Source organism: Mchenga conophoros, linkage group LG6 (genome assembly GCF_057382185.1).
Source record: "Mchenga conophoros isolate Kocher_MC1m ecotype Shallow Benthic linkage group LG6, M_conophoros_male_GT1.1, whole genome shotgun sequence".
NCBI lineage: Eukaryota > Metazoa > Chordata > Actinopteri > Cichliformes > Cichlidae > Mchenga > Mchenga conophoros.
In genome coordinates this window covers 28140581-28168175 of record NC_140531.1, presented here as the reverse complement: position 1 = coordinate 28168175, position 27595 = coordinate 28140581, and the positions used below count along the sequence as shown (strand labels likewise).

General features: G+C 38.5%; 2 protein-coding genes across 3 annotated transcripts in view; one reads left to right on the top strand and one right to left on the bottom strand.

Annotated features, from left to right (window-relative positions):
• Positions 1-15789, top strand: part of usp43a (ubiquitin specific peptidase 43a) — a 122857-nt gene extending 107068 nt beyond the window's left edge. Inside the window, exons 13-16 of the mRNA XM_085277241.1 lie at positions 642-891; positions 3938-4096; positions 10523-10684; positions 10786-15789. Coding sequence (XP_085133367.1) covers positions 642-891; positions 3938-4096; positions 10523-10684; positions 10786-11948 — 1734 coding nt within the window. The 3' untranslated portion in view covers positions 11949-15789. The remainder of the gene's footprint in view (positions 1-641; positions 892-3937; positions 4097-10522; positions 10685-10785) is intronic.
• Positions 15790-24955: 9166 nt separating this feature from the next.
• Positions 24956-27026, bottom strand: mchr1a (melanin-concentrating hormone receptor 1a). 2 transcript variants are annotated; one of them, XM_085278691.1, is made up of 2 exons: positions 26929-27026; positions 24956-26163 (listed from the first exon to the last, which is right to left on the bottom strand). In XM_085278691.1, exons 1-2 carry the CDS (start codon positions 26981-26983, stop codon positions 25139-25141), a joined length of 1080 nt encoding a protein of 359 aa, XP_085134817.1. In that variant the 5' UTR covers positions 26984-27026; the 3' UTR covers positions 24956-25138. The 2 variants fall into 2 exon arrangements, with proteins under 2 accessions (XP_085134817.1, XP_085134818.1); XM_085278692.1 differs by having other exon boundaries at positions 24956-26157; positions 26917-26983.
• Between the last annotated feature and the right edge of the window lie 569 nt (positions 27027-27595).

Sequence of the window (27595 nt, the reverse complement as noted above, 5' to 3'; positions counted from 1 at the left end):
ATTGTAAGGTAAAGACTCTAAAATAACAGAGAAACAAAAATATTTATGTTTTCAATTTTTTAAATAAATTACATACCCAAAGCTGAAATATCTTAAAATTGTGTTCAGACTCACATTCTTTCTGTCAGGCTCGCATGTGTTAGTTGTTATGTTGAGAAATTTTATTACTGCACCACTCAGAACAGTCAATACTTATTGTAAAGCTACTCAAGCATTTTCTTGCTTGAATGCTTTTCATCACTCTCATGTTGAAAGGTGATTGTTGAGCCATTGTACTGGGTACACTGGTGTATGCCCTGTGAACTTCATACTGCTTGCCGCAGGTGCCCTCAAATCACTTTCTAGACACAACACATATTTAAGGAAATGACCATTTTGTTTTCCATTGTAACTATAATCAACACAATACTTTGTAAATCAATCAGTCATACATTTCTATAGATAGAGTCCCTGCTGTTCCTGTCACAGCAAAAGAGTGGATATAGAATCAGTCAAGCCTTTGCCATTAGGCAAAAATAGTAATTGGCACATTACTAGAATTGCAAAAGAAAAAAAAGTATTTCCAAGTATTTAAAGTACAAAAATGTGCAAACATAATGGTGTGTATGGACTGTATGTATGAATAATGATTTTTGAAACAGGTTGGAGAGCGAAGGAACAAGCTGTCAACACTCGTGCGTTTCCCTCTAACTGGTCTGGACATGGCACCGCATGTAGTGAAGCGAAGCCAGAGCATGAAGAACCTGAATATGGGGCCATCACCACCTTCCTGGAAACAGCACTCAGGCCAACCACACCAAGCTGCTGACATGATGCTTCCTCATGAATTCCTGTATGATCTTTATGCTGTGTGTAACCATCACGGAGGAATGCATGGAGGACATTATACTGGTATGTAACAATGACGTCTTCTTATTGCTTTTCATACACACTCTTCTGTCATGCAGTTGGCACATCCACACAAATGAAGTTACTGCATAATATGGATATATACAAAGTGTGTGTGTGTGTGTGTGTGTGTGTGTGTGTGTGTGTGTGTGTGTGTGTATACATGTTTAGGTATCTTTGTGAGGACAGAAAATTGGCATGCCACTATACTTGTGGGGACCAACAGTCACTTAGAGGGACAAAATGCTCATTCCCACGAGTTTGAAGGAATTTTTGAGGCTCCAAATGTGGTTTTAGTGTCAGGGTTACAATTAGGTTAGGTTTAGGCTGAGGGCATTCATTTTTGATGGTTAGGGTAAGTGTCTAGGGAAAGCATTATGTCAATTAGATGTTCTCACTAAGATATGAAAATTAGTCTGTGTGCGTGTATGTGTGTGTGTGTGTGTGTGTGTATTACAACAGGGACCAGATTTAGCTAGAATGCTAACTCCACAAGGAAGACCATTTTCACTTCAAATGACAGTTCAGATCTCTCAATGACAAATAACATGCAACACTGAGTTATCCCGTCTTCTTTGGCAGATGTTTTTGACCAATCAGTTTTGAGAAAGTCTATGCCCATCTGTCATACTCAATACCTCAGCAAAGTAAACTGCTCTGTGCTGCTTAGTGTTTTAATTTTAAATGAAATGTTTCGATACAACCCTCCAGCAGTCTGGGTCTCTACTATCCTCAGCTCAGTGAACTGTGGTTCATCCCAATAGTCCTGTGCACAGTAATTGCAAGTAGCTAAGTGAGTCCCTAAATGTGGGATGGATTTCCAATTTCAGGTACTGTCCAGGCTGCCATTTAGACTGTTAGTATGTGGAGGATTTTCAAACTACGTGTGTCTGATAAGAATGATGTTATTTTACTAATGGGTGGCTCCCCATTAGTAAAATAACATGTACAGTCTATGTCTAGTTTATGTACAGTCGGGGGAAAAATAATTCCTTAATTCCCCTGCTGAATTTGTAAGTTTGCTCACTGACAACAAAAATAAAGTCTTCAATGTTTCATTTTAACTGGAGACTGAAAACCATCAAAAGAAGAAAAAAAACACAATGTACATTGCACAAGCAACTAAATTGATTTGCATGCCATTGATTTAAATGTGCATTTAATCCCCAAGCAAACCATGACTTAGTACTTGATGGAGAAACCCCTGTTATCAAACTCAGCGATAAGACATTTCCTGTAGATGGTCACCAGGTTTGCAGAATTGTCCAAATCCTTTAGGTTTCTTGGCTGCTGCTTTGCAACTCGAAGCTTCAGCTCACTTCATAGATTTTCTACAGGACTGAGGTCTGGCTAGGCATCTACATGACCCTGATATGCTTCTTTGTTACCTGGGCATTATTTTTTGGGTCATTATTAGGCCGTGGACAGGTCTTCCAGCATATCTTCAGTTTTCTGGTTGAGGAAAGGAGGTTGTGCAAGATTTTACGGTATAAAGCCCCACCCATTGGCTTCTCAATGCAGTGAAGTTGTCCTGTATCCTTAGCAGGACAGCTTTTTAGTTATTTATTTTTAATCTTTATTTTCATTAAAAATGTAAATAACATGCACAATTTCTTTCTGTGAAGGTTCTCAGTCATCCAGGTCATCGTAGTCAAAGGAGCTTGCAAAGAAAAGCGTCTGGACTTCTTTAAGTTGCTTGAAGACGTTTCACCTCTCATCCAAGAAGCTTCTTCAGTTCTAAGGTCAAATGGTGGGGAGTCCCAGATTTAAACCCATTGGGAGAATCCATAGAAGAGCCACCTCCACAGGACAAGACTCAGCAGTCCATCTGCATCTTAGGGACAAAGGACACTCTTTCGAGGATGCCAATGTTCACATTTTGGACAGAGAGGACAGATGGTTTGAAAGAGGAGTGAAAGAAGCCATCTATGTCCACTGTGAGCGGCCATCTTTGAACAGAGGCGGTGGTTTATAACACCAACTGTCTGTCATCTATAATCCAGTTTTGAGATCCCTCCCCAGACACCTTAACGCCCACTCACATCCTGGGCCATCTGACCTCAGGAAATCGCATGATAAGGTGGGGCCAGGTTTCACAATGAGCTCACCCGAAACCCTGGCTGATTGGGACCCACACCCAGTTTCACACCTTGGCTCATGTGATTAGAGGATCATCAGGGGGTCCTTTTGTCCCTCTGTGGGGGGATACTCCCACTAGGTTTAAATCTGGGACTCTCCACCATTTGACCTTAGAACTGAAGAAGCTTCTCGGATGAGAGGTGAAACGTCTTCAAGCAACTTAAAGAAGTCCAGACGCCTTTCTTTGCAAGCTCCTTGGACCATGCACAATTTCATTACAATCAATACAAAACATTACATACGCACCATTCAATATGGCGGACTCTGCAATAAATCAAATTTACATTTGAAATACAAGAATAAAATTGAAGACTCGTACCTAATTTGCAGAAATAGAAGTGACAACTGGAGATTAGGAGAAAGCAGGTCTTCGCCATGGCAGCTACCACTTTACATTTGCATCCATAAAATCATCTTTTACCTGAGAGCCCAACAGTGTAATGCACAATTGTGTTATGCACAATAACACAATCTGTGGTGGTGTCCCTCATTTAACTAAGAAAAATAAATAAAATTGATCTGATTTTACTGGAATGAAAAAAAAATAACAGCATCTTTAAACACATTTTTAAAATAAATCAAAATAGCACCTGAACAACAAGAAACTGTAGCTGGAGAGCAGCTCCAAGTGTCCAGGAATGGTCCTTGATGTATTCTGTCTTGCTGCTTTAACAAGCTGAGAAACATACACTATCAACAGTCTCTGCAGTGGAAGAAAGTACAACTCACATTTAAATGTGAAGCTAGTCTATGTACACTGTATTTACAGGCAGCAAAGAGATTATGTGCTATGGACCTCCCAAGGCATTTTAGGGGAAAAATGAGTTAATCTCCATATTGCATGCAATTTTCTGATAACAATTATGCGAGAAAAACATTATTTACCGTTGTTGTCTGTTTTTTATTCCAGCTTACTGTAGGAATTCAGTGGATGGTCAGTGGTATAGCTACGACGACAGCAGCGTAGACCTGGTGCAAGATGAGGAAGTGTGCACAAGGGGTGCTTACATCCTTTTCTACCAGAGGCGAAACACCATTCCCCCATGGTCAGCCAGCAGCTCCATCAGAGGTATGTTGTGAAATAACAAGCAAACCAGACAACTGAGAGCATATAAGAGCTTGTGATTGTTTTTCAATGGTCCTAAAAATGGTAAATAGTCAATTAATGTCTGTACTTTCAACATATGTACCTTAGGCAGGAGTGGTTTTCAAGGACGCAAATATATCTGTTTTGTCTGCTGCACTGTGCTCCGCAAAACGCACACACGTCTGACACCTTATCTTAGGGCTGTGTTCGATATAACGATATACATCGGATGACGATATAAAAACGTCTATCGTTTCATTTTACGCTATCGTTTGTTTTGTGGTGTCGTAAAATAAACTGTTTATGGCAATATTTTTTCATCGTTTTGATGGTCACTGTAGTGGCTATATTAATTTCTTAAATTCTCTCTTTCTCTTATATTTAATATAACCACACTACGGACGGACAAGCGCCTGTTTTTACGTGTTGCCGTTAGCAACAATGACGGTAAAACTATCACGTGGCTCCTCTGTCCGCTTGTTTGTTTTCCATTGAAACCTTTCACAATAAAGCTCAAGATCCCTTGACTTTTCAAAGTAAACTGAATCACGTGAAAGAGTATGAGTATCCGTAAGAGTTTACGGAGGAGAAGCAAAAAAAGAGCCGTCATGTGCTAAAAAATAAACTTTAGACTTAAACTTTGAAAGAAAATGGTGGCCGTTACAACTTATGTCTAAAAATGTATAGTTTCATGCATCGGTTAAAACACTCGAATCCAGGTAAAAGACGACCAGCTGGAAAAACTAAACGCAAGTTGAGTTGCCCGAGATTCACAGAATTTACAGAAAATGTTACATTTTTGTGATTTATATCGTTGTCAGGACGATAAATGTCTTATATATGGTATTTTTGTCATATCGCACAGCCCTACCTTATCTGATATATCTGAGCGTATCTGGTGAGACAGTTTGACAAAGATTCTTTTACACATACACCATGCACCATGTAGACAACACAAACTAATACATCCTGTTCTTGCTGAATGTGTACATTGAGTATGTGCAAAATATTTGCACAGCAAAAGTTTATTTACATTTAAATGGACTTTTTACGAGAGCAAGACTCCATAAATGGTGGGGCGGGGCACATTTACTGCTATAGGAATAATTCAGAATAACAATGATTTTGCTGGACCGCAAATAAATCATTAACCACAAGCAACTTGTAAGAAACACAGTAAGATAATTGCACCTTGCTCTCTGTAGTCTCAAGCATGCATCCTACAATAAAGTACAACTGTAATCTCTAATTAATCAAAAGTGAGACATAAGTGATCCCTCTTCTTCCTCTTTCACAGTAAGAGAGGAAAAAATGTAATAAAAGTTGGTGTTTTAATCGGATATTTATATAATACAGCGCCGAACGTTTCAAGTGGAAGTTGACTTGAAGAAATCCGCTGCCAATCCCATGACTATAAATGATGCAAAAAGATGTTTTTTTCCTAATACATACCACCTATCCCTGCGCTCCTGCCTCTCTGACTTGCATCTTGTGAGCTGCTATGATACTGAGGTCTTTCAACCTTTGAAGTAAGAGCCAAACATGCTGGTACAAACAGAGAAGACCGTACTGTCAAGAACCTGCTTTGATTCACAGAAAGCCACGGGTCTGTCAGATCTGCTCATTTAGCTCCGCATGAAATGCTGAATGTGTAGCAAAGTCCTCTGTCAGACTGCAAAAAAGAAAAGAAAGCGAGAACTCATCCAAAATATTGTAAAGTCAGTTGTTTGACTCTTTTTTCTTTTTTTAAACTGGAAATTATTAATTATTAAACTGAGATGAATGAACCGCATTTCACTGGTAAGAGTATGTTAAGAGCTAAAAGTCAGATTTAATAGTAGTAATAATTTTGTGCAGCTAACTTTGAAACCTTTTGCCATAGCAGCTCACTGAAGGCCATACACTTACTACAAATGTCAGAATGCCTGAAATCATTATAATACCAACCTTTATCTTTACGTAATCTCCTCTCCTATAGAGATTGACAGACCACGTGACTTTCGCGCATTGCATGCCGTGGCAAAACAATCCAAGTACCGCATCAAATGCAAGCATTTGCAGCACCGCAAAACGTTCATTCTTCGGTTCCAATAAATCCTTGCTTTTTCTTTGCCCCCCAAAAAGGTTCTGTACAAAACGAAGGAGAACAATGCCGGTCCGTACAAAGACAGACTTGATGAAAAGTCAAAGAAAAGATACGAGGAAAAAAATCAAAGGAGTGAAAGGTTTACTTAGGGTAAACCCTTACGAGCACACAGAGGGACAAAATACGTTAGCGTGCTGCCCAACTTTCACCACGCTCATATTTATAATTATACGCTTCTTAGAGTGAGTGCATACACTCGTGAAGTTTAGTAACTTCAGGTCACTGCAACAAGCCCAGGTACAGTTTACCGACGGATGGGTGCAGGACCTTGAAATGCACCGTGTAGAACTAAAGACCATTGTACATATCATAAGTTTACCAGTCTCACAAATCGTCTTCATAAATACACATTCGTTAACCGTTTATTAATAGGACCTTTGAGCTCAACGGTAATTAATTAGTAGTGGAAATAATTTCTGGTTCATTACAGAAATGTAGCAGTGACAATAATACTGTATGCTGTAATCGTACTGGGCAATTAGTGATACAAAACAACTGTTTTACCCTGTGAATAAAAGTATATGTTTTTGTCAATGTACCATAATAACAGAAGCGAAACGCAATATTGTGTCAGGACAATTCACTATTTATGCACAATAAACAAAGGAGCATAGCGCAACAATTTCTGTTCAGCGCCAGACTTGCTTGTAACCTATATCACCAATTATGTTAAGAAAAATGACGCATTAACTACAACAGCAGACTGACCTCTGTGGAAATGCTTGGAGCAGACTAACCTGTGAGCTGGAGTGTTCTGGGACGTTATATTTGATCTTTGAATGGCTGCAATCCAGGCCATCCGTCTCCTCTTTGTTACTTCGGAAACATGGCTGAACAATTTCTCTTCAACGACGTAATCCGATAACAACCGATCTCTTTACCCGTCGGCTTTCCGTGGCTGTCATGCGACCGGCTATTGCAGTTAATAATACAACAGCTTCTTGCAATTTTTTGTGTTTCTTTTTATCGCTGTATAACTGATTTCAATTGAAAGCCTGCTGCGCTAGTACCTCTTGCCACGAGTTCCCAGAATTCTTTGCGGTTTTACCCCTGAATGACGTCACATTTTCAATCTCTATTGCCTTTTACAAATCCAAATAACCAGTGACCTCTTTCCATGTGGTGCACCGACAATACAAGTCAAAAAGACAGCTTTTTTAAGCTGCACAAATTGTCTGAACATACAGTCATATGAAAAAGACAGGACTCCTTGAAGTCCTTTTAAAAACTAAGTACACCTTTAATGCTTCTATAGAAATTAAGAGGGTAAGCAGCAGCTAGGTGGTGCTAATCAAGTGCATTTGAGTAATTATCAAGTCCAGACCTCGAACTGATTGAATTGCTGTGGCAGGGCCTGTAGGGTGCAATGCATAAACAAATGCCTGCAAACCTCAAGGAACTGAGCAGTGTTATAAAGAAGAAGGGCCAAAAAATATTCCACAATAATTTTCAACTTATTGCTGCTAGAGGTGGTTCTACAAGATGTTGAATCATGATCTGTGCCTAGTTTTTCACATGATTGGATAGAGTCTGTACCATACTGTATGTAGTACTCCCGAGCAGTGTTGGTCAGGTTACTTAAAAAAAAGTAATCAGTAACTAATTACTGATTACTTTCCAAAAAAGTAATTCCGTTACTTTACTGATTACTTATTTTCAAAAGTAATTAGTTACTTGGTTACTTTAAAAAAATTATTTACAACCTGAATAGGTAATAAAGCAATAGATCTTTCAGCCCAATTCTATTTATTCTGCATAATCCATCATATAAAATGTAGTCAAATGAAAAAGTCTCTTTTTGAAACTAGTTTTATTAGTTTTAATCTTTTAACTTTATGCATCAAGCAACTTGCGTTACTTGTAATGCGTAACTGCATCTGTATCTGAGCAAACCACGAGTTCTGGAGCAATGTCTTTTAGACAAATGAGACAAAAGTGGAGATGTTTTGCCAGAATTCACACTGCCACATTTGATGAAAACCCAAATAGAGCAGGACCCAGACATCTTGCAGTCAGTGAGTCAGAAATGAGCTTCACTATATAAAAAGTCTTCTAGAGTCAAATGTAAGGCCATCTCTTTGAAAATTATCGTTTGTTAGAAACAGGATATTACAACTGGACAATGATTCCAAGCCTGCGAAGAAGTTTTTCTTATTTTGCTATTTTGCTTATAATTTAATGACCTCATCTGCATTTTTTTTGTTGTTGCTGTTTCTTGTTTTTCTTACTAAACTTCATCACTGAGAATTTGTGTTCTGATAAAGGTAAATCCAAAGAAAAAAATATCTTCACAGGTGGCATGTGAGCAAAAATGTAGCTCTCCAGTTATCTTGAAAGAAACTGCAACCTTCTAATAAAAGCCTTCATAGGACTATGCAATTCATGTGCAAATAGACCCCTGCCTTGCAGTTTGGTATTTAGTGGAGTCGCATAAACAGCAAATGCAAGATCTGCCTCCATTCTTCCTCTGAGTGCCCTGGAATGTTCTTCTCCGTCTTCTCACAAAAGCAGCTCTCAGCTCCCAAACTGTTTTTAGCACGATACCCAGGCTGAGCCATATGACTGTGTTTTGGTAGCCTATGTCACCATATCCTGTCTTATGCTGCTCCAAAACTACAAACAAATTTACTTTTATCAAGTTGGGTATTTTAGTTACAACATCAACATCGTGGTTAATTTTTATCAATAATTTACACATCACCTCTTGTTGTGTAATACAGTACAGTGCTTGGTTCATTTCAGTTATATTATATTTCAATTTTTGAATACAGTTTTATTTATAAATAGCACCAAACCACAACAGGAGTCGCCTCAACACGTTACATATTGTGAAGATCTTACAATAACTTTTTTCAGCATTTTTCCCTGTCAGATTTAGGCTGTTGGCTGGAACACCTGCTAGTTAGCCCATTTCAGCCCTATCAAAACATGTATATGTGCAAAGCATAAACTGCTGCCAGCTCCTCTGTAACCTTAAACTCAAAGTAACTGTACTGATGTCACTTCACTTTTTGCTCTCTTGTCCAGAGCAAAAAATGTCAGGGCAAAAACTCAACTTATACACAGCACAAAACAAAATTATGTAGACTCTAAGATTCCATTCATTAATTTTCCTTGTCCAGGGTCATGGGAAGGTTGAAACCTATCCCAGCTAACTCAGAGTGAAAGGCAAGGCACGCCCTGGATAGGCTGCCAGAGATAAAGCATATTTAGATCCCAAAGACATATGCAACCAGTACTTAATATTATTGATTAATAGTACTCTAAATTTATTCATTGTCTAAATATCTTACCTGGTAAAATATTTGCAAATGGTAGCAAAGAACTAAGAAATGCCTGTCTGCTGTGCACGTTGCTTTGACAGCTGTCATTCATTCCTCTTTCAAGGCGTCTGAGAAACTTCACTTTTTTAATCTAATCATGTACTTTTTTATTTTTTAATGTTTCAGGAAAACAGCCTGACATTAATTGCTGAAGTTCTCTATGAGTCAACACTATGTGAAAATATATGTAAAGATCTAATATAGCCAACATAGACAGTTATCCTTGTAACACTCAGCTTTTTGAGAGTTGCTGAATTGCTGTTAGAGCTGGATAAGTACCTGTTCAATCATTATTGAATTTCTTGGTGAAATTAGTGTGATTTGCATTTCAAAAGATTTATTCTGCCTTAAACAGGATCTTCGTCGAGAGGCAGGTTTTATTTAAATGCTTTTTTGAAAAAGACATTGATTATCACTGGCCCTGGCAAATGTGCCTAATGTAATTTATTTTGCAAATAAATGTTTGTTCTTCACACATTGTTAACTTAATTATTGGGGGTGGGGTGTGTGTGTGTGTGTGTGTGGGGGGGGGGGGTCAGGAATGTGATTATGGATAGATTTCATTTACCATTAGTATCTGCTCCCTTTATTCTCCCTCCCTTGTTGAATTAACTCGCCTACTTTTGCCAGAAATTATGAATAATTCCAAATTCCAGAGTAAAAGAGCAAACCAGACATACAGCAGCTAATGGTTGCCATGCTTCTTTCTAGAGAAAATGATGCAGGACAGAGGGCCAAAGTCCACTTTGTAGACTGATTCTTGAAACTTATGGGTATTATAACTATGGGAAGTAAAGGAGCTCCATATGTCGGATGAAAAATAAAATAACAGAATTTCTAAACAGCATTCGTGCATTTCCATCGTCCAACGTGTGCAATGTTAAATCAGTGGAGTATTCTTTATGTTCCTCCTCTCAAACCTTTTTCTCTGTGTCATAGGCTCCACAAGTTCATCAGTGTCAGACCACTGGCTAATCAGGCTGACGGGGGACAGTAAGAGAGGAAGTCTGGTGTCTCATGCATCCACCACCTGTCCATCTTCCTTACCTGACTCTCCAGAGTCTCCAGTCTTCCTGGACAATGGCTTCAAAGATGAAAGAGGTAAAAGGACCATTGCTGTCAACAGACTTGTGTTTTATTTATAATTTGTGTTTGGTTTTTATTTAAAGCCTAAAATATTTCCCTCTTTACATAAATGCCAGGTGGATTTGAGAAGAGGCCATTTGTCAGAGGTCTTCAGGGGCGCAGCATGAGCCTGAGAGCCCCCAGCAAAAACAAGGATACCTTGAGCAGAGTGCTTCCAATGCGCTGGTCCTTTGGTTCCAAGGACAGACGAAAACCTGACCCAGTCCCTCCCCCTGAACCTGATCCAGCCCCTGTAGAACTAGTACAGTACTTGGAATCTGGTCGGCGTCCCCGGTGCACAAAGGATCCGATAGCGACATTAATGAATGAACCACGCAGCACAAAGGAAGCTGCAAAGAGCCGTGTTGCAGCCAATGTTCGTTCGTCTAGCGTTGGAAGTATAAGTTGTGTGGGTAAGACAGGGGAGGAGCCGCCATTTCTAAAGGTCCCAGAGGGCCAGAAGTGGCCATCAGATAAAGCAGCTAGTCTGAGACGTAGCAAGGGGAGCCAGGCTAAGGATGAGAGCACTGTGAATATCAGGAGCAGCTCCAGCACTAACACTCTAACAAGGAGGAAGGATGGAAGAAAACAGAGCTCCTCCAAATCTTCACAGGATACTGAGACAAAACAGAGATCCAGTACTGGAGTTCAGCCCAGCTACAGCACACCCAGTCTCCAAGATGGAACTCTGAGAAGACAAAAGGGAGACAGGGCTGATAGGGAACGCCACAGCACACAAGAAGAAAACTCTAAGAACAAGAAAGCAGACGTGCCTAAGAGCCATGACGGAATACTGTCCTTCTTTAAAGGTAGCTTCCTGAAGAAGGATAAAGATTCAAGGAAACCCACTGAGGATGAGTCAGGGAGAGCAGTAGTTGAAGAAGAAAGCAGAAGGACCTTGTCGAGGCCATCTCTGTCCAATGGAGCAGCAGGAGGCCGAACTGGAGAAGAAAGAGGCAAGTCCAAAAGCTCAGGCCATGTGGTTAATGAGCAGGTAAACGGTAAGGTGGGGCACAAAGCAACTGAAATCAAACGTTCCCAGAGCTCCACCAACATCCCAACAAAAGCAGAGCAGAGTGTGCGTAGGACAGCATCTTTGCACCGTAATGGGATGTCAACAACGCCAGCATCATCACGCAGTCTGACAAGCGACAAACCATCTCACGGCACCTTGCAGAGGACTCGTTACAGCACAACCTCACTGGGGCGCAAAAAGACAGTCCCCGAGTCCAGCTTCTAACACAGAGACACATAAAGCCTTTTTCCTGAAAGAAAGTGAAGGACATGAAATCTCCAAGATCAAAGCAATAGTGCTCCATTCACAGTAATACGCCTTTTTTGTTCCTGGAAAATTAACAGAGTCAAGTAGTTTGCTCCATGTAAGACATAGAATAAATGAAAGGTCCTCTAATGCTCAAGAGGACATTAATGAGCAAAATTAGGTGATATGACCTGTCCATTAAATATGACAGAGAGTCCTTCTCCATTCTATTTCTACGACCCAAATAAGTGCCTGATCAGCCGATATGCAGTTTAGACCAATTGGTTTGTGTCAGTTTAGAACTGAAAGCACGCAGCAGCACACCTACAAACATACTGTACGAATATGTGTCTTATTAATGTAGTGTGAGCGTTGGAAGTCGCCACTCTGTTGCGAACTCTTACGGTTGCTGCTTAGAATGAAGACACACTGATTGTGTTCATTTATAAGAATGTATTGTGTCTACTTGATAAACGGTGGTGCTTTGAGACCTAAATCTCTGAATAATGTCAACTGTTTATTTTTAATGTTTTTTTTAAAGCACAGTATGTTTTATTTTTTAAAGGATTGATTTTCTTTCTTTTTCCTAAATGACCCAGTGTGCAGCAGCAGTTGATTCAGTGATTTACAGCTGACTAAGCAAACATTTTAAAAACACTATTGTCTACTGTGAAATGTTAAATGAATACACTATCCCTTAGTGTATTAGTAATAACAGTTGAATATTAAACTGTTTTTCTTCTATTGCTACTTTCATGTACCCAAATCGTCGTGTTCCTTAATGTTAAATAATTGTTTCCCATGCTTTCCTAACACCGATGACTGTCAACAGTTTAATGTCACCATTCATAGAGGGGAGGACCACAAAAAGCAAAGCAAAAGAGAGTGACTTCTGCTTGTTACTAAAAAAAAAACCCAAAATAATGTGGACACACAAAATCCTGTCTTATTGAAGCTGTGATTGAGAGAAAAATTCTGCCTCTCTGGGAATCATTTTTGATTAATGTACCTCCAAAATTGAAGGTCTGTAAAATTACTGGTTACTCTTTGATAGCGGCTGTTTTTTACCAGAACATGACATTTACTTACTTATGAAATAGTGACTATTTGGCCAGTAGGGGAAACGGACAGAATATACAAGGCATGTAAGGTTAGGGAGCAGTGTTTGTTATTCTAAGTAAAGAAAATCTATTCTATGAATCTATAGAAGAGAAATAGAGTATGCATTATAATATGCATTTTCCTTTATTTATAGATTTAATGTCTATTTACTGTTGAAGTAATGTTTTTGTTTATTTTTTAAGTGTGGCACAGTAAATACATACATAAAAAAACATAGTGGACAAGAATTTTATGTAACATTAATTTATATTATTTAGGCTAAGCTAATTTAGCTTATTTAGCTTAATTAGCTTAAATAGCTAATTTAGCCTAAATCCATCCTAATGGTTTTGGATATTTTGCCTGTCCACATGTTTTATATGTAGAGGCAATATAGTATATTAATATATATTATCACACTCTCTTTTTGTTTTGTACAAAGACTTTTTTTTACCTTGCTACCTTTTCAAATATATAAACATCCTTCTTATTTAAATTGTTAGTTGGACTGCATTTGGGCAATATAAAGTAGAGCGAACTGCTTATCAAAAAAATTCAAGGGCAACTTCCAAACATCTGAACGCAGCATAATTATTTAATCCACCTTATCTAGCTGTCCAGCAGATCAACATAAACTCACACTGCAGTTAGAAAAAGCCTTTCATAATGTGAAATAATATAATTTGATGTTAGGTTTATTGACTTCACATCAACAGCACCTTGGTGCTCACCCCCGCAGCCTTCGAGATTATGAATGGCCAAATATTCTGATGAAGTATTTCTATCAAAAATCCAGTTTATTATTGAACAAATACCTTAGTGCAATCCTCTCTTTGTATTTATAATCACCATGAATATACAGCTTTCTTCTATTATGTAGGAATTAAAAAGCAGTATCTCTTTTATTGTACAAAAATGTCTACTTTTACTTAATCTTAAAATCTGAAAACCAATGATAATATTTAGTAAACTATCAGGCTATCCTGATAGCAAATAATCTTATATTTATGCCAAATACACATGTGCAATTATTTTTTCCTTCTTTCTTGACTATAACTTTACATCAGTGGGTTATATTAGAGAGCCCGTATTAGAGTATGGAACAAGCTTTTCTATTTGTGTCTGTGTAATGGTAGAAGGAGGTTTTTTTTGTTATTAGCAGAAGTCTGTCAGATTGTGGAAAGGTACATCTAAGAGCTTATGCACATTTGACCATGAGTATTGTGCGATTTTGTTTTGTGTTTTGAAAAGTATATACGGTTGAAGTAAACAGATTGAGGCCTAAAAGCTTCATTTGCTGCTATAGGTAGCCTGTCGTAGTGCCTCTGTTAGATGCCACATGTCGAAACGCTGGACCGAATGTTGAAGTACAATCGAGGAGTTAAAGCAAACTCTTATGGAAGTAGGTTTTCTATGCACATGTCACAAATAGAGAAATCTTTCTGTCATTGTTTTGTTTACAAGTCAGACACTGGATTTAATATTTTTTATGTCGTTATCAAAAATTCAAACGGCTGTTTCTTATCGTCACTTACTTCTAAGTTGACAAATAAGTTATCTGATGCAAGGGTTTGGTAGCTCTTCTAAATACTTCTGTGTTTGTGTTAAATGTTTTGGACAGATCTGAGTTTACCTGTGAAGACTATTTCCTTCCTCAGGAGCTACGTGAGGGATGTCAGGCGCTTAATTGCACATTTATCACTCCAACCCACCCCCACCCACGTTCCTATACTCCCATTTTAAATTCCTATCATCAATGTTTGAATTTTCTTTGCTTTTCGTAGTTTTCTCTATGTTTACAAAACTATTTTTTGTGGCCTTGAAGGTGCCTGCCTGGGCTTTCACTTCTGCAGATCTTGTTTTGAGCCAAAAGAAAAATCATGTCGACAAATAATTTAGTGCTGATTAGTTATAAGTTTGGTAAGAGATGTAACTTGACATGGCAGATAAGATTTGTCGGTATTTGCTTTAAAATATTTTATTTTTTTAAGGGTGTCTTCTTTTTAACATTCGTTTGCATTTCTTTATTTGGTAGGGGGGAAAGAAATTGTGCCAACATTCAACTAGTCAAAGTTGCAGGCTTCGTTTTCTTCTGAAATGTCAAAAGGGATTGGTGGTGACTTTGTTTTGATGATGGCTGCTGCATTTATGTCCTCAACAGTAATTCACAAAGACTGCTCAAACACACAAGTAGCACATTCAACAAAAAGGCAGAAATTGCTTCAATTAGAGAGCTAATAAAATGACACAGGTTTGTGCTTTTTACAGACATGCTCTCCTCAGCAGACTGACAAGTATTCCTTTGTATTTAACATAACAAATGCAAAGATTCTTACAATGTGGCCTGTGGTATACAGTAAAATGTGTGAAATATTTCCTTTCAACCAGTGAAACTGGCATAAAGCCCAGGAGGTTATTGAAACCTTTGCAAATTCTCAACCTTTACATCTAAATACATTGTGAAAGTATATTACAACTATCAATGAAATAGCCGGTGTGTTAGATGTGAGTCTGAAAAGTCTGTTTTGCTTCTCTCAAACCACATGTGGCCACATACATGCATAGTTTATCAAACTGAGCACTTTTATGTGGTAAGAGATGTTTTTATATGCAATTTTTCTACATTTTCTAAGTAAAATCTCTGTATATATTTGTGGATACACGCAGAGGGGGATATGTGCGCGCGGGTGTGTGTGTAAGAGAGAAATAAATGAATAAATATGGACACAGAGCCTGCATGGTGTAGTGTTTGGGATTTTCCATTGCATTGCACAAGGTGGTTTTCACTACAGTTTCTGCTTAAATTGTCCTCTGTACATGATGGTACATTATATATATATTTGATATATTATATTTTTCAGTACAATAAAAATGTGTTATTTATTACTATAGTCTTCAGTAAGCCACTTTTAAATGCCTAATAAAAAAAATATGAAGTTTTAAAATTGAAGATTTTATTACCTGTGGGACAATGCTTTTAATTTATGGATTTTCTTTTCTTTTTTACAGCAGAAACGTAGACAGGAGACATACGCTGAAAGATCAGATGCCATATTGAGGTTATGTAGCATGACCGATGAACATTTGGGACAAAAAATGTGTGTCAGTACAAGAAATTGCCACTAAAATGTACCCTTTAAAGTGGATTGTGTCATCCTTAATATGTGAGTTTTGGGTAAATAATTTCACAATTAATTACAAAAGAGAAAAACTCAGAAGTGGCATATATGATATGCATTCAAACTAATGTATGCTAATTAATATTTAATTTCTTGTTTTTATTTCATCAATGAACACTCCAATTTTGCAATTTGAGCTTTGGTAAAAAATGCACTTTTTGCAAGCTCTGGTATTAGAATTAAAGTTATTAGAAATGGTAAATGGCCTGTATTTGTATAGCGCTTTTCTATTCCCTAAGGACCCCAAAGCGCTTTACACATCCAGTCATCCACACATTCACACACTGGTGATGGCAAGCTACATTGTAGCCACAGCCACCCTGGGGTGCACTGACAGAGGCGAGGCTGCCGGACACTGGCGCCACAGGGCCCTCTGACCACCACCAGTAGGCAACGGGTGAAGTGTCTTGCCCAAGGACACAACGACAGAGACTGTCCAAGCCGGGGCTCGAACCGGCAACCTTCCGATTACAAGGCCAATTGCAGTGGCTGACCTTAAGGTTAAGAGGCTTATTTAATATGAATAAGAAGGCTGCAATAACTCCAATAAGCGAAGCAATTGTATCAAAGCATTTTTTTCTGCATATGAGGACTGTTCATCCAAACAACCTCGAGCTCATGTCCCAACATGTTTGTCTTACATATGTGAAGCTGAATACCAATTAAGATGCTGTAGATGAAGAACAGATGGATAGAAATAAAGATACTTTTACAAATTAGCACCAACCTCTGTCATCAGCTTGGCTTTTCTTGGCTGCTATCCTAAGTCTAACCAATTCATAATTGTAAGTCTACCATCAATTAGGCATCAGTGCCACTGGTTGACCACCAACAGAAAAAGACCCAGATAATGAGACCACCTGAGTTTCATCAAATTTGGTACTAGAATTACACTTTGTCCTGCCAAATCTGACATACATCAGATGAGTAGTTGTCAAAACGGGTTAAAAAGAAACAGGTATATAAGAGTTTGGGGGGTTTTCAGAATTGCTTCTGTTTTTATATATTTATCCTATTGAAAATAGCTGCATACAAAGAAAAAAGCTGAAGTAAAGCGAACCATGCTGTGAGCCAGGCACCTGAACATTGCCTCATTAATGGATAGATTCTTAAGAAGCCAATGACAAAGGCTCAGAGTGCAGCTGATGTGATGGAGGAGATGATGGTGCTGGGGATGTGGTTTTTCTGCCTGCTGTTTTTTTTTTTCTTCTTTCTTCTAAATCTCACTCTTATTCGTACATTGTTAAAGGCCTCAATGCCTGTTCAAAGCAAAAAAGAAAAAAAATGAAAGAAAGAGAGAGATGACTATAAAATGCGTAACATGAAGCAGCTTTTTTCCCATAGTATTACATCATAAAAGCCGTAATAGTCTTTGATCAGTGTATATGTTAACTCCCAGCCAAAAGGAAAATAAAGCTTGTGTCTTCAAACGTATTTTCCACTACTTTTCAGTTTGTTGCAGAAAAAAATGAGATTATCTCATAGCCTGAGTTGCAAAAATGTATTATTTATTTCTTAAATCATATAAATTTCACTTCTCATGTTCACAGTGTAATGGCCTTTATGCCTTGTCCCTCAGGGCATATACTGTAAATGTACCCACTGGAAGTAGGTGCTAATATTTAATGCTGAACTATCCCCCCCACCCCACCTCCGCCCAGTTAGAAGCATCCATTCTGTTCTCTGTATGTGAAAGACTGGAAAAAAATGAGTGTGTGGTAAGATGTCTGTGAAGGTTCTCAGTCATCCAGGTCATCGTAGTCAAAGGAGCTTGCAAAGAAAAGCGTCTGGACTTCTTTAAGTTGCTTGAAGACGTTTCACCTCTCATCCGAGAAGCTGGGTCCAGGGACCCACACCCATTTTCACACCTTGGCTCAGGCGATTAGAGGATCATCAGGGGGTCCTTTTGTCCCTCTTTGGGGGGAAACTCCCACTAGGTTTAAATCTGGGACTCTCCACCATTTGACCTTAGAACTGAAGAAGCTTCTCGGATGAGAGGTGAAACGTCTTCAAGCAACTTAAAGAAGTCCAGACGCTTTTCTTTGCAAGCGCCTTTGAGTGTGTGGTAAGTTTTAGCATGAAATACAGAGTACAGAGATACAGCAGGAACTTTACCCCTTCATGCCAGAAATAAATGTCTTATTGACTATTTCAGTGAAACAGTCTGTTTAGCATTTAGCATCAGTTGTGCACTGTGTTTTAGTCAGCAGAGCATGGACGGATATTGAGTGCATAACACTCCTCATGCAGACCCAACACACATGGGTCACTAGCTATGTCTATAACAGTTACTTGAGCAGCACTTCATACCATTACATACAGCACTGATTGTGTAATTTCCTGTGATACTTAAATGTGTACAGCTAGTATAGTGTGTAAAACCATGACAACTGGAAACCTCTGGGACCTAGTAGATGGATTGCTATTCATGATTTTTTTTTCTACAGATTTGAGTGATTCTCTGACCCTTTCTCCAACTCTTCCAGCAAAATATTGTCAAATGTTTAGTAAAACATTTTTGTACAAACACTCAATATTGCTGACTTCTGATCTTCTCATTTTCATCTACCAACATCATAAGGGAAATAATGGGGGTGTTTTTTCTAGGGTTTTTTATGGACTTGCAAATGCTGCTCTACAGACTGGTGTTATGATTCATTTAACTATAATTAACTGTAAATTATATCAGTATGGGTTTTGCACTGAGAAAAGCAATGATTCTTGCATTTTGCTTTTTTGCACACAGCCACATCACCTAGGCTTGGATGTTTATGTATATCCTACTGTAGTTTGTAAAATATGTATCGTTTTCAACTATTGCCTGTTGATGCTTTAAGAAGTCAGCAATTTGACTGCATTAGTTCCTGGACTGCTCGTTTCCAGCTGACTTTAGTTTGTCTTGACTAGCGCAGGATAATAGTTCTACTTTGCTGGAGCACTGATGTATACCAAAACTTTAAAAAGCCATATTCCAGCAAAACCATTATGCACAGTTGATTTGAATTGCATCATTTATGTTAATTGCACTTGTAAGTGAACAGAGAAACAACATTTTAGTTTGTTGATTTATTATTTTTTATTCTTTTGTTTCACGATTTGAAGAAGTCTGTATTTGGAGTTGTTCATTGGCTTTCACACATAAGATTAAACTTCTGGTTCCATTAACAAGAGAATATTCTGACAGCACTTATATCAGTCCAGTCATCACTGGCAATTTTAGAAGCTTTTTGCTGCAATTCCAAAACGACGTCTTCAGATCTGACAAGAGGTAAGTGACATCACTTAACTATTACTGGTTTAGCAATCAGGAAGCAGCAGGAGATAATGTTCACTGTTACTACAGAGAAGTAGTCACTTAATGTGTCAAACACTCCCTTTCAAAAGCCACATTTAAAAAAAACAACTATTGTGTGAAGTACTGGAAGGCGTGGTGAATTTTGGGGGGGGGCAACTGCATTATATCTCTGGATATTTGTAACCATACTGTTGTGTATCTGCTGCTATATTGTCAAGAACAAACATTTATCTGTGTCCACAAATCCTGATTCCACCATTTGAAAATGATGATTTGGATGATGTGGTGGTGGTTTTAGAGTGGAGAGAAATCTGTTCATCATCTATCGCACTAAGGATGGAAAAATTATAGTTATAAGATCATCAGAATCAGAGTTATGACAGTATGTAATGATATATTTTTAAAGATTTATTGTTGCCTTTAGCAGTGAAGAATAGACAGTACGGAGCCCCGCAAGGGACATGGGAGAAAAAATTAAGATAAACTTTTGCGAGATCTCGCAAAATAGACTGCATCCTTCGCAGGTCGCATTTGAAGGCCGAGTCCTTTGTTACCCAACTTATCCCAGAATTCATAGCGCGGCCCAGCCAATTTGTTTCTAACAATGGCAGCAGCTACTTATTTTTAATATTACTCTTTCTGGGTCACAAAATAAACTTTTAAGATATTTTCAGGCGTGAATGTAGCTGTGTAAATTTCAAATATCTGCTCGGTTTATCAAGACATCACATATTTCCAAAAGTGCTCCGACGTTTTCGGAGACGTCGAGGCCCGCACTCCTGGCACATCGTGCCTCAACCTCCCGGTCGGCTTTGAGCTGGCAGCCTCCGAAGGATGCGCCCAAAACATTTGCAAGATCTCGCAAAAGTTTTGCAAGCACTCGCAAAAGTTCATCTTAATTCTTCATGCCATAAATTCAACAAGTTGCTGGAAACATGCCATAGAGTTTATGGTCTGTATTTACATGATAGCACGGCTTCTGCAGATTTGTCAACTATGCATCCAAATCTCCCATTCCAGAACATCCCAAGGTGCTCTATTAGATTGAGATCTAACCACTATGGAGCTCATTTGAGTACAGTGAACTCTTTGTCCTGCTCAAGAAACCAGTCCTAGGAGATCTGAACTTTGTGAGATGGTGTGTGCTGCTGGAAGCGGCCACCAGAAGAGAGGTGCACTGTGCACTAAAGACATGGACATGGTCAGCAATAATGTTCAGGTAGGCTACGGCATTCAAACAATGCTCATCTGAAACTAGAGTAAATATCCAGTGAGTTGTGACCATACCATATGAATGTTGCAACAGAAATCCAGAACCATCAGGAAACATTTTTCTAATCTAAACGTACGATACGAGTGTGTAGCGGTCCTGGGTGGGTGATCCAGTGTTTTAATTATTATTATTATTATTATTATTATTATTATTATTATTATTATTATTATTATTATTATTATTATTATTCTTGTTCCCTGGTCAGTCGTGTCTAATGTGGCTCCTGCCTCTGTGCTCCGTGTTCCCTTTGTTTAGTGTCAAGTCTGTGTTTCTGTGTTTTTCTTCCTGTTTTACTTTTTACTTTGACAGTGCTTTGTCTTATGTCAATGTGTCTAGTTTTGCTTCACCCTGGTCTCGTCATGTTGATTGCGCCCAGCTGTGCCGCCCTCATGTGTCTCATTTCCTCATTTCCCTCAATGTATTTTAGCCCTGTGTTTCTCTCTGTCAGTGTCACGTTGTCCCCTTACCGTGCTATGTGTTTCTCCTTCCCTGCTCCCTGAGATCTTCATCCCTAGTTTCCAGGTTTCCCAGTGTTTTTGTTATTAGTTCCAATTTTGAAGTTTTGTTTTGTTTTTGCAAGTTTATTGTTGTGAATATTATGCAAGTGCAATAAAGCAGCCTCTTTAATTTATTCCTCCATTGAGTGTTTTGCATTTGGGTCCTACATCCTGCCTGCCACACAGCTGTATCATGAATGATTCAGGGAAGCTCACTTATGTCTGATGACAGTGATACTAAAGTGAGTTGTTGAGGATATCCTGAACCCCTTCTCCTGAGTCGCTAATCGCTGATTAGATATTTGCAATAGCAAACAGTTCAACAAAGTGATTAATGAATTTATACATCTATACTCATGCATTGTCAGGGTTGGGGGAGGATGCTCATACTTTCTGACTTGAGAGGAAGTCAGACTGGGAACTTCTGATTTCTAATGGAACAAACCATCTTTACTGACCTGTTTTTTAAAATGCTGGTAAAAAATCGACTTATGTCTTTAACCCAGTGGTGCCAGCCGTGGCACTCCTGCAAGGTTACAAAAATTGAGAGGTGTAGGACCGGTGCAGCTTTTGCCATGCCACTCATGAGGGCAACAGTGGTGAATATAATGGGCCCTTAAAGCCTCTTAGATTTCATTCATTCCAAATGATCCAAGGTTGTAGAGCTCGTTTGTGAACTTCAAATTAAAAGCCCAGAAATTAAAGTCACTATGAAGAAAAACAGCAAAAAAGAGGGCTTATTATCTCTATAATTTCGTGATTTTCATTTAATAATAACCAAGAAGCTGGCTTTACTTCCAAATTTGAATCACTGTATCTTAGCTGCCACTGATGCTGAAATTAGTAAATGCTGCAGAGAAATACAATTTGGTACATTTAGTACATTTTTAATAGATTTTTACCCCTCAAAAAACATTGTCTTGAATTAAACAAATTTTAATTGAAACAGCAATGTTTTCCCAGCCTTAAATTGTGTCTTTTTAGCTTACCTACCTCACTTGCTATGATTCAAATGGGGTTTAGATATCAACATTATCTCACACACTATACTCAACTTAGTACAACAACAAAGGTTGTCAATCATGCTGTTTTCATGCTAATGTTTTCTCATCCCAGTGCTACAAACATTACTGGTTGAAGTATTGTTGGTAGCAACAGATTTTAAACACAAAAACACATCTATATAAAACATCACTGAAAAACCTGCATATTATTTTATCTACCTGTAGAAATAAGTGTTTTTGTAAATTTGTATCTTATCACATTTATTAATATGCCAATATTACTCTTCTTCGTAGTTGCACTGACTATGCTACAGTCAGTAATCATAGTACCAGAGTATTATCAGACCAGCTGAGGTGCACTGACTGTGCTGCCTATGCTACACTGTATTAATGAGGACATTATTAATGAACATGTAATAATGCTCCATTCTGAACAATATTGAGAGTTTTGCAGAACAACTCTGAATTCCACAGCTTAGTGGGAAATAAATGAGGCTTCAGTTCATGAAAACAGGAATCTGGGAGTGAAGCAGCGGGCAGACGCAGTAGACAATGGCCTTTCATTATAAGTCTAATAACTATGTTCGCTTTTTGAGCACAAAACAATTACACCTCAGGACGTGTGGATGCATTAGTCGTAATTAAGTCTTCAGACATGTCAAAATATTAATTTGTTCTGACAATATAATTAAGCTTGTGCCTTTTTGAAAATTAGTCTGGAACATGGAAGGCGGAGTTTAAGATAAATCATATATGTTCAAAAAAAGATTTCTATTGGGCTCCAGCGTGTCCTCATGTCCACAATCCAAGTCTCTATTCTTGGTTACTTGCTTATCCATTAATGAACAAACTCAGGTTATTAAAGCTTTTGATTCCAGCTCTTGTGTAGATTTTCTTTGATGTAAAGTAAACTCAAGATCTGTCCTTGAGCTTCAGCAAAACATCTTAAGGAAGCTGCATTAGAGCTGTGAATAACTGGAATTGTAGTACTTCACATGTTAGTGATCCAATATATCTATATCTCTCACACACACACACACACACACACACACACACACACACACACACACACACACACACACACACACACACACACACACACACACGGGTAAATTAATCCAGTTTAATAGTTTCATGCAAATTGTGTTTATTTCTGTTGCAATAAACATATTATATGTAAGTGTCAATGTTTACATCACAGGGTGGGTCACAATTTATTGTAGCCAGTAGTTTGACATGATGATGGTTTGTTCTTGGTTCATATAGAATATGACAAGATCAACAGTTATACCAGAGTTTCTTAGCCTCAGTCTCTGGACCCTACAGGGAGGTATGTCAACTTACAACTTGTCACCTCTAATTGCTGTAATCCAGTCAGTTTCTGGAAACTGGGTCACAGTGTAGAAAAGGTTGAGAAACCCCGAGTTGGAATATTTTTACAGCATACACACAAGCAAAGATAGAATACAATAACAAAGACAGCTAAAATACAATATAATTTATTAAAAAATAAACAAAATGAACAACACCTAAAAATATTTGACATGCTAATTCATCCAAAATACCACCTCATTTAAATCAGGGGCTTTGAATTATTATTGAATCCTAACAAAACTTTACATTTCTTCGCATTGCCCTTCCTCAAGAGTAAACACTGTTAGCTTTTGATGTTTGGTAATATCATGTCCAAAGTCTCTTTGTATTTAATTCACTTCTCCACAGTGTTTTCCTCTTCTTTGGCCTCATAATGATGATGATCATAGCTCTCAGTTGCATAACAATAAAATTCAAAGCTACATGCAACGTTGTAAAATGACAGTGAAATCGCACCAGAACTTTATATCATCCCTGTGTATGAGTTTTTAACAAGGGTGGTCGATTTTTGTGATCACAGCATTAAATATTTCTGCATAAAGTGCTACAAAAAATAATACTTACTTTTAAATTGGTCAGTAGCTTAACATGACTTTGATTTTTGTTTTACTCCACGAGCATAAATATAAATAAATAGCATAAATACACATAATAACCAAAAGTACCATTAATAACTAGTGTAAAAGATAGGCAAAGAGGAAAACAGGTAAAGTGATCACTGCTGGGTTAAAACCTTTTTTTAGATGGTTTTTTTTTTTTTTTAATCACTTGAGTTTTCATATGAATGAGAAGCTCTAAGTTGTAGTGGTTAACACATGAAAGAACCCTGCTCAAGAGCAGCAGGAGACATAAATCCACTTTCAGGGCATCAAAAGCTGGTGGACTCCTCCTGGTCCCGAGTCTAGATAAATGACGGGGCATTTTGGCATAAAATCTGTGCCAAATATATTCTGATCCATCTGCTGTGGTGACCCCTTGGGGGTGAAGTGAACAGCTTTTGTATATGAAGAAGAAAAATAACAAAATAAGAAAGCTAATATTTGCCTTGGCTTTGGATGTGCAAGCTCATATTAATTAAATATGTGTTTCAATGAGTTCACATATTGACAGTAAATATCCCTTTCTGACTACACTGGTTTCTATTTTTGAATAAATGAATCAACTGTGTTTCTGCTAATTAATAAAGAGCAGCACACTTGTAAGAGTTTAAAACAACAACAACAACAACAACAACAACAACAACAACAACAACAACAACAACAGCAGCAGTGTAAACCAACAGAATTGTGCTTGGCAAATGCATATGTAATTAATCAAGGATCATTCAGGACTGATATGAAATATTGCTCCTCACAGATGCTCTGAAAATTTGTTCTTCGTCTGCTGCCCCATGACCAGTTGCTTAGATACAAAATAATGAAATAACAGATATTTTTATCCATGGAGTCATTCTGGAGCCACGTTGGATGGTATCATCTCCCTGCAGGCTGGCTCCTGCTGAGCCTGTTCAGGTACCATCCTCACACTGACACTGCCACCATCTGTGGTGCTCGGGTTCACCACGCGGAACTTCCGATGAGCTGGCCGTACAGCTCTAAGAAACTGCCTCTTAAAGGTCTCACTTAGCATGATATAGAGAAATGGGTTAATGCAGCTGTTAGCATAGCCCATGCTAATTGCAATATTATAGGCATAGGAGAACGCTATGCTCGGCTTCTGCACCCCCAGGTGCACCAGTTGGAGGATATAGAAAGGAGCCCAGCAGATAAAGAAAGCGAGGCAGATGGCCACTGCCATCCGGGTCACCTTCCTGGTGCGCACTCTCAAACTCCGTGGAGGCAGAGGCGCCACACTTGTGGACATGTGTTGGAGGATCTTGAAGAATACCCGACAGATAATGACTAAGGGTATCGCAAAGGCCAAGAAAAACTGGTAAAGTGTAAACCAGTATGTATCTGTAACTGGATCAGGCAGAAGCAGAGCACAGGCCACTAGCCCATCTGGGAGAGGCATCAGGCCGGCATACATCCACACAGGGATAATGGTGAGTAAGGACAAAACCCACACCAGCCCAATGACCAACACAGCCACACAAGGCGTGCGGACATAGTTGAAGCGAATGGGATGCACAGTAGCTAAATAGCGGTCAAAGGTCATTGCAGTGAGGATATAAGTACTGACAATCTGGCTGTTGGAATCGAGCGCAGTGATGACCGTACACATCGCGGCTCCAAAGTGCCAGGTACCGTTGCCCAGCAACTGGTGAATGAGAAATGGCATCCCGAGGAGAAACAGAAGATCAACAATTGACAGATTTAAGATAAAGATGTCTGGAACTGTTTGCTTGGCTCGACACTTGGTCTTCTTCATAATGGTGTACATGACAATACAGTTCCCAATGATGCCCAGAAAGCAGATAATGCCAAAGATGACAGGTAGGATGGCACCACAGTGAAGAGCACCATCTTCAGCTGGAGACCAAAAAAGGGGGGAACAGCAGTTAATGTGGAAATATTACAAATTAGCTTTACATCTTAAAAATACACAAAAATACAATTTAGAACTGTACGGATACAGCATGAAATACAGTATATCTAAGTACCACATAATAAAAGTAAGAATTTTAATAAATTTAAATTCATGTCCAGGCAGATCTATTTGCTTGACACGTGTATATATCTGCCTATGGTGTCTGCATGCCTTTTTTGTTTGTTTGTTTGTTTGGTTGGGTTTTTTGCTTTACTACTGCAGCAAAGTCGAAGACAGAGAGGAATACAACAAAATACAACAGATTCAATATTATTCTAAAGATATAATTAGAGGTCTAAAAGATCTGTTCTTGTGTTCCAAACTTACAAAATCCTGTTTTGAGAACATATTTATGTCAGTATATTTATGTTTGGGGTTTTTTGTTGTAGTTGTTTTGTTTTTTGAACCATGTGAGGGACTATTGCCTTAATTTAGTTAGGCTTGCACTAATGTTTTTCTTTATTCATGTTTCCATTTCAAACGTATTATTTGGGAAATAGTTATGCGCTCTAACGTGAATTTGTGGAATAGGTTTTCAGACCTCAAAAACACAAGATAATATGAAATAACCGAAGATAAAAGAAAATTACAAGAAAGGAAAACTGAAGCATCATTTTATGTTTGTTTTGTTTTGTTTTACATTAATGTTAGACGATTTACACCTCAAACAACGTAGGTCTATTGGGCTGTAATACTGTTCAACCTACCTGTTGTTGAATTGCTGCCATCGATTGAAAAATTTGTATTGTTAAAAAAATCCATGGGGTAAAATCAAAAAGTACATCCAAGTTAAGATATGGCGCCGTTATGACAGGGTGGGCTTTCCAAGTAAAAACATCTGGAGCAGATTGCAGCCGAATCCTAAATTACCTTCTTTCTGTAAAAGAAATCAGCACAACCGTCGTGTTTCTCTCTGTGCGCGCATCAGCGCGCTCTGCGCCCTCAGTGGTAATAACGCAGCTCCTCTGGGAGTTACTGACACTGAAGAGTCAGTGAGAGCATCTTCACTACCAGTAAGCGACGCAGTGTGGAGTTGCGACTGCGCTGCAGGTGTCAGATTAAATAACATTGCTGTGTGCGCGTGTGCGCGTATGTGTATGCGTGTTTATAAATGGGTAAAAGTGTTTCCTTATTAATGCGTGTTTCTCTGAATCTGTTTTAGAGTTTAATTTTTCTATTACCTTCAGTACTTTAGGGTTTCATGAAAAGCAGAGAAAGAACAGCGACTTATGACTCAAAGTTAAAACACGTAGCTTTGAAGCGTTTCAGAGCAGTTACAAACAGATAGGTTCCTACACTCAAAGTCTGCCACTAGATGGCTTTGTTGCCTGTCATTTGGCCGATTCGCGCCTTTCGGGCAATAAAATAGGATGT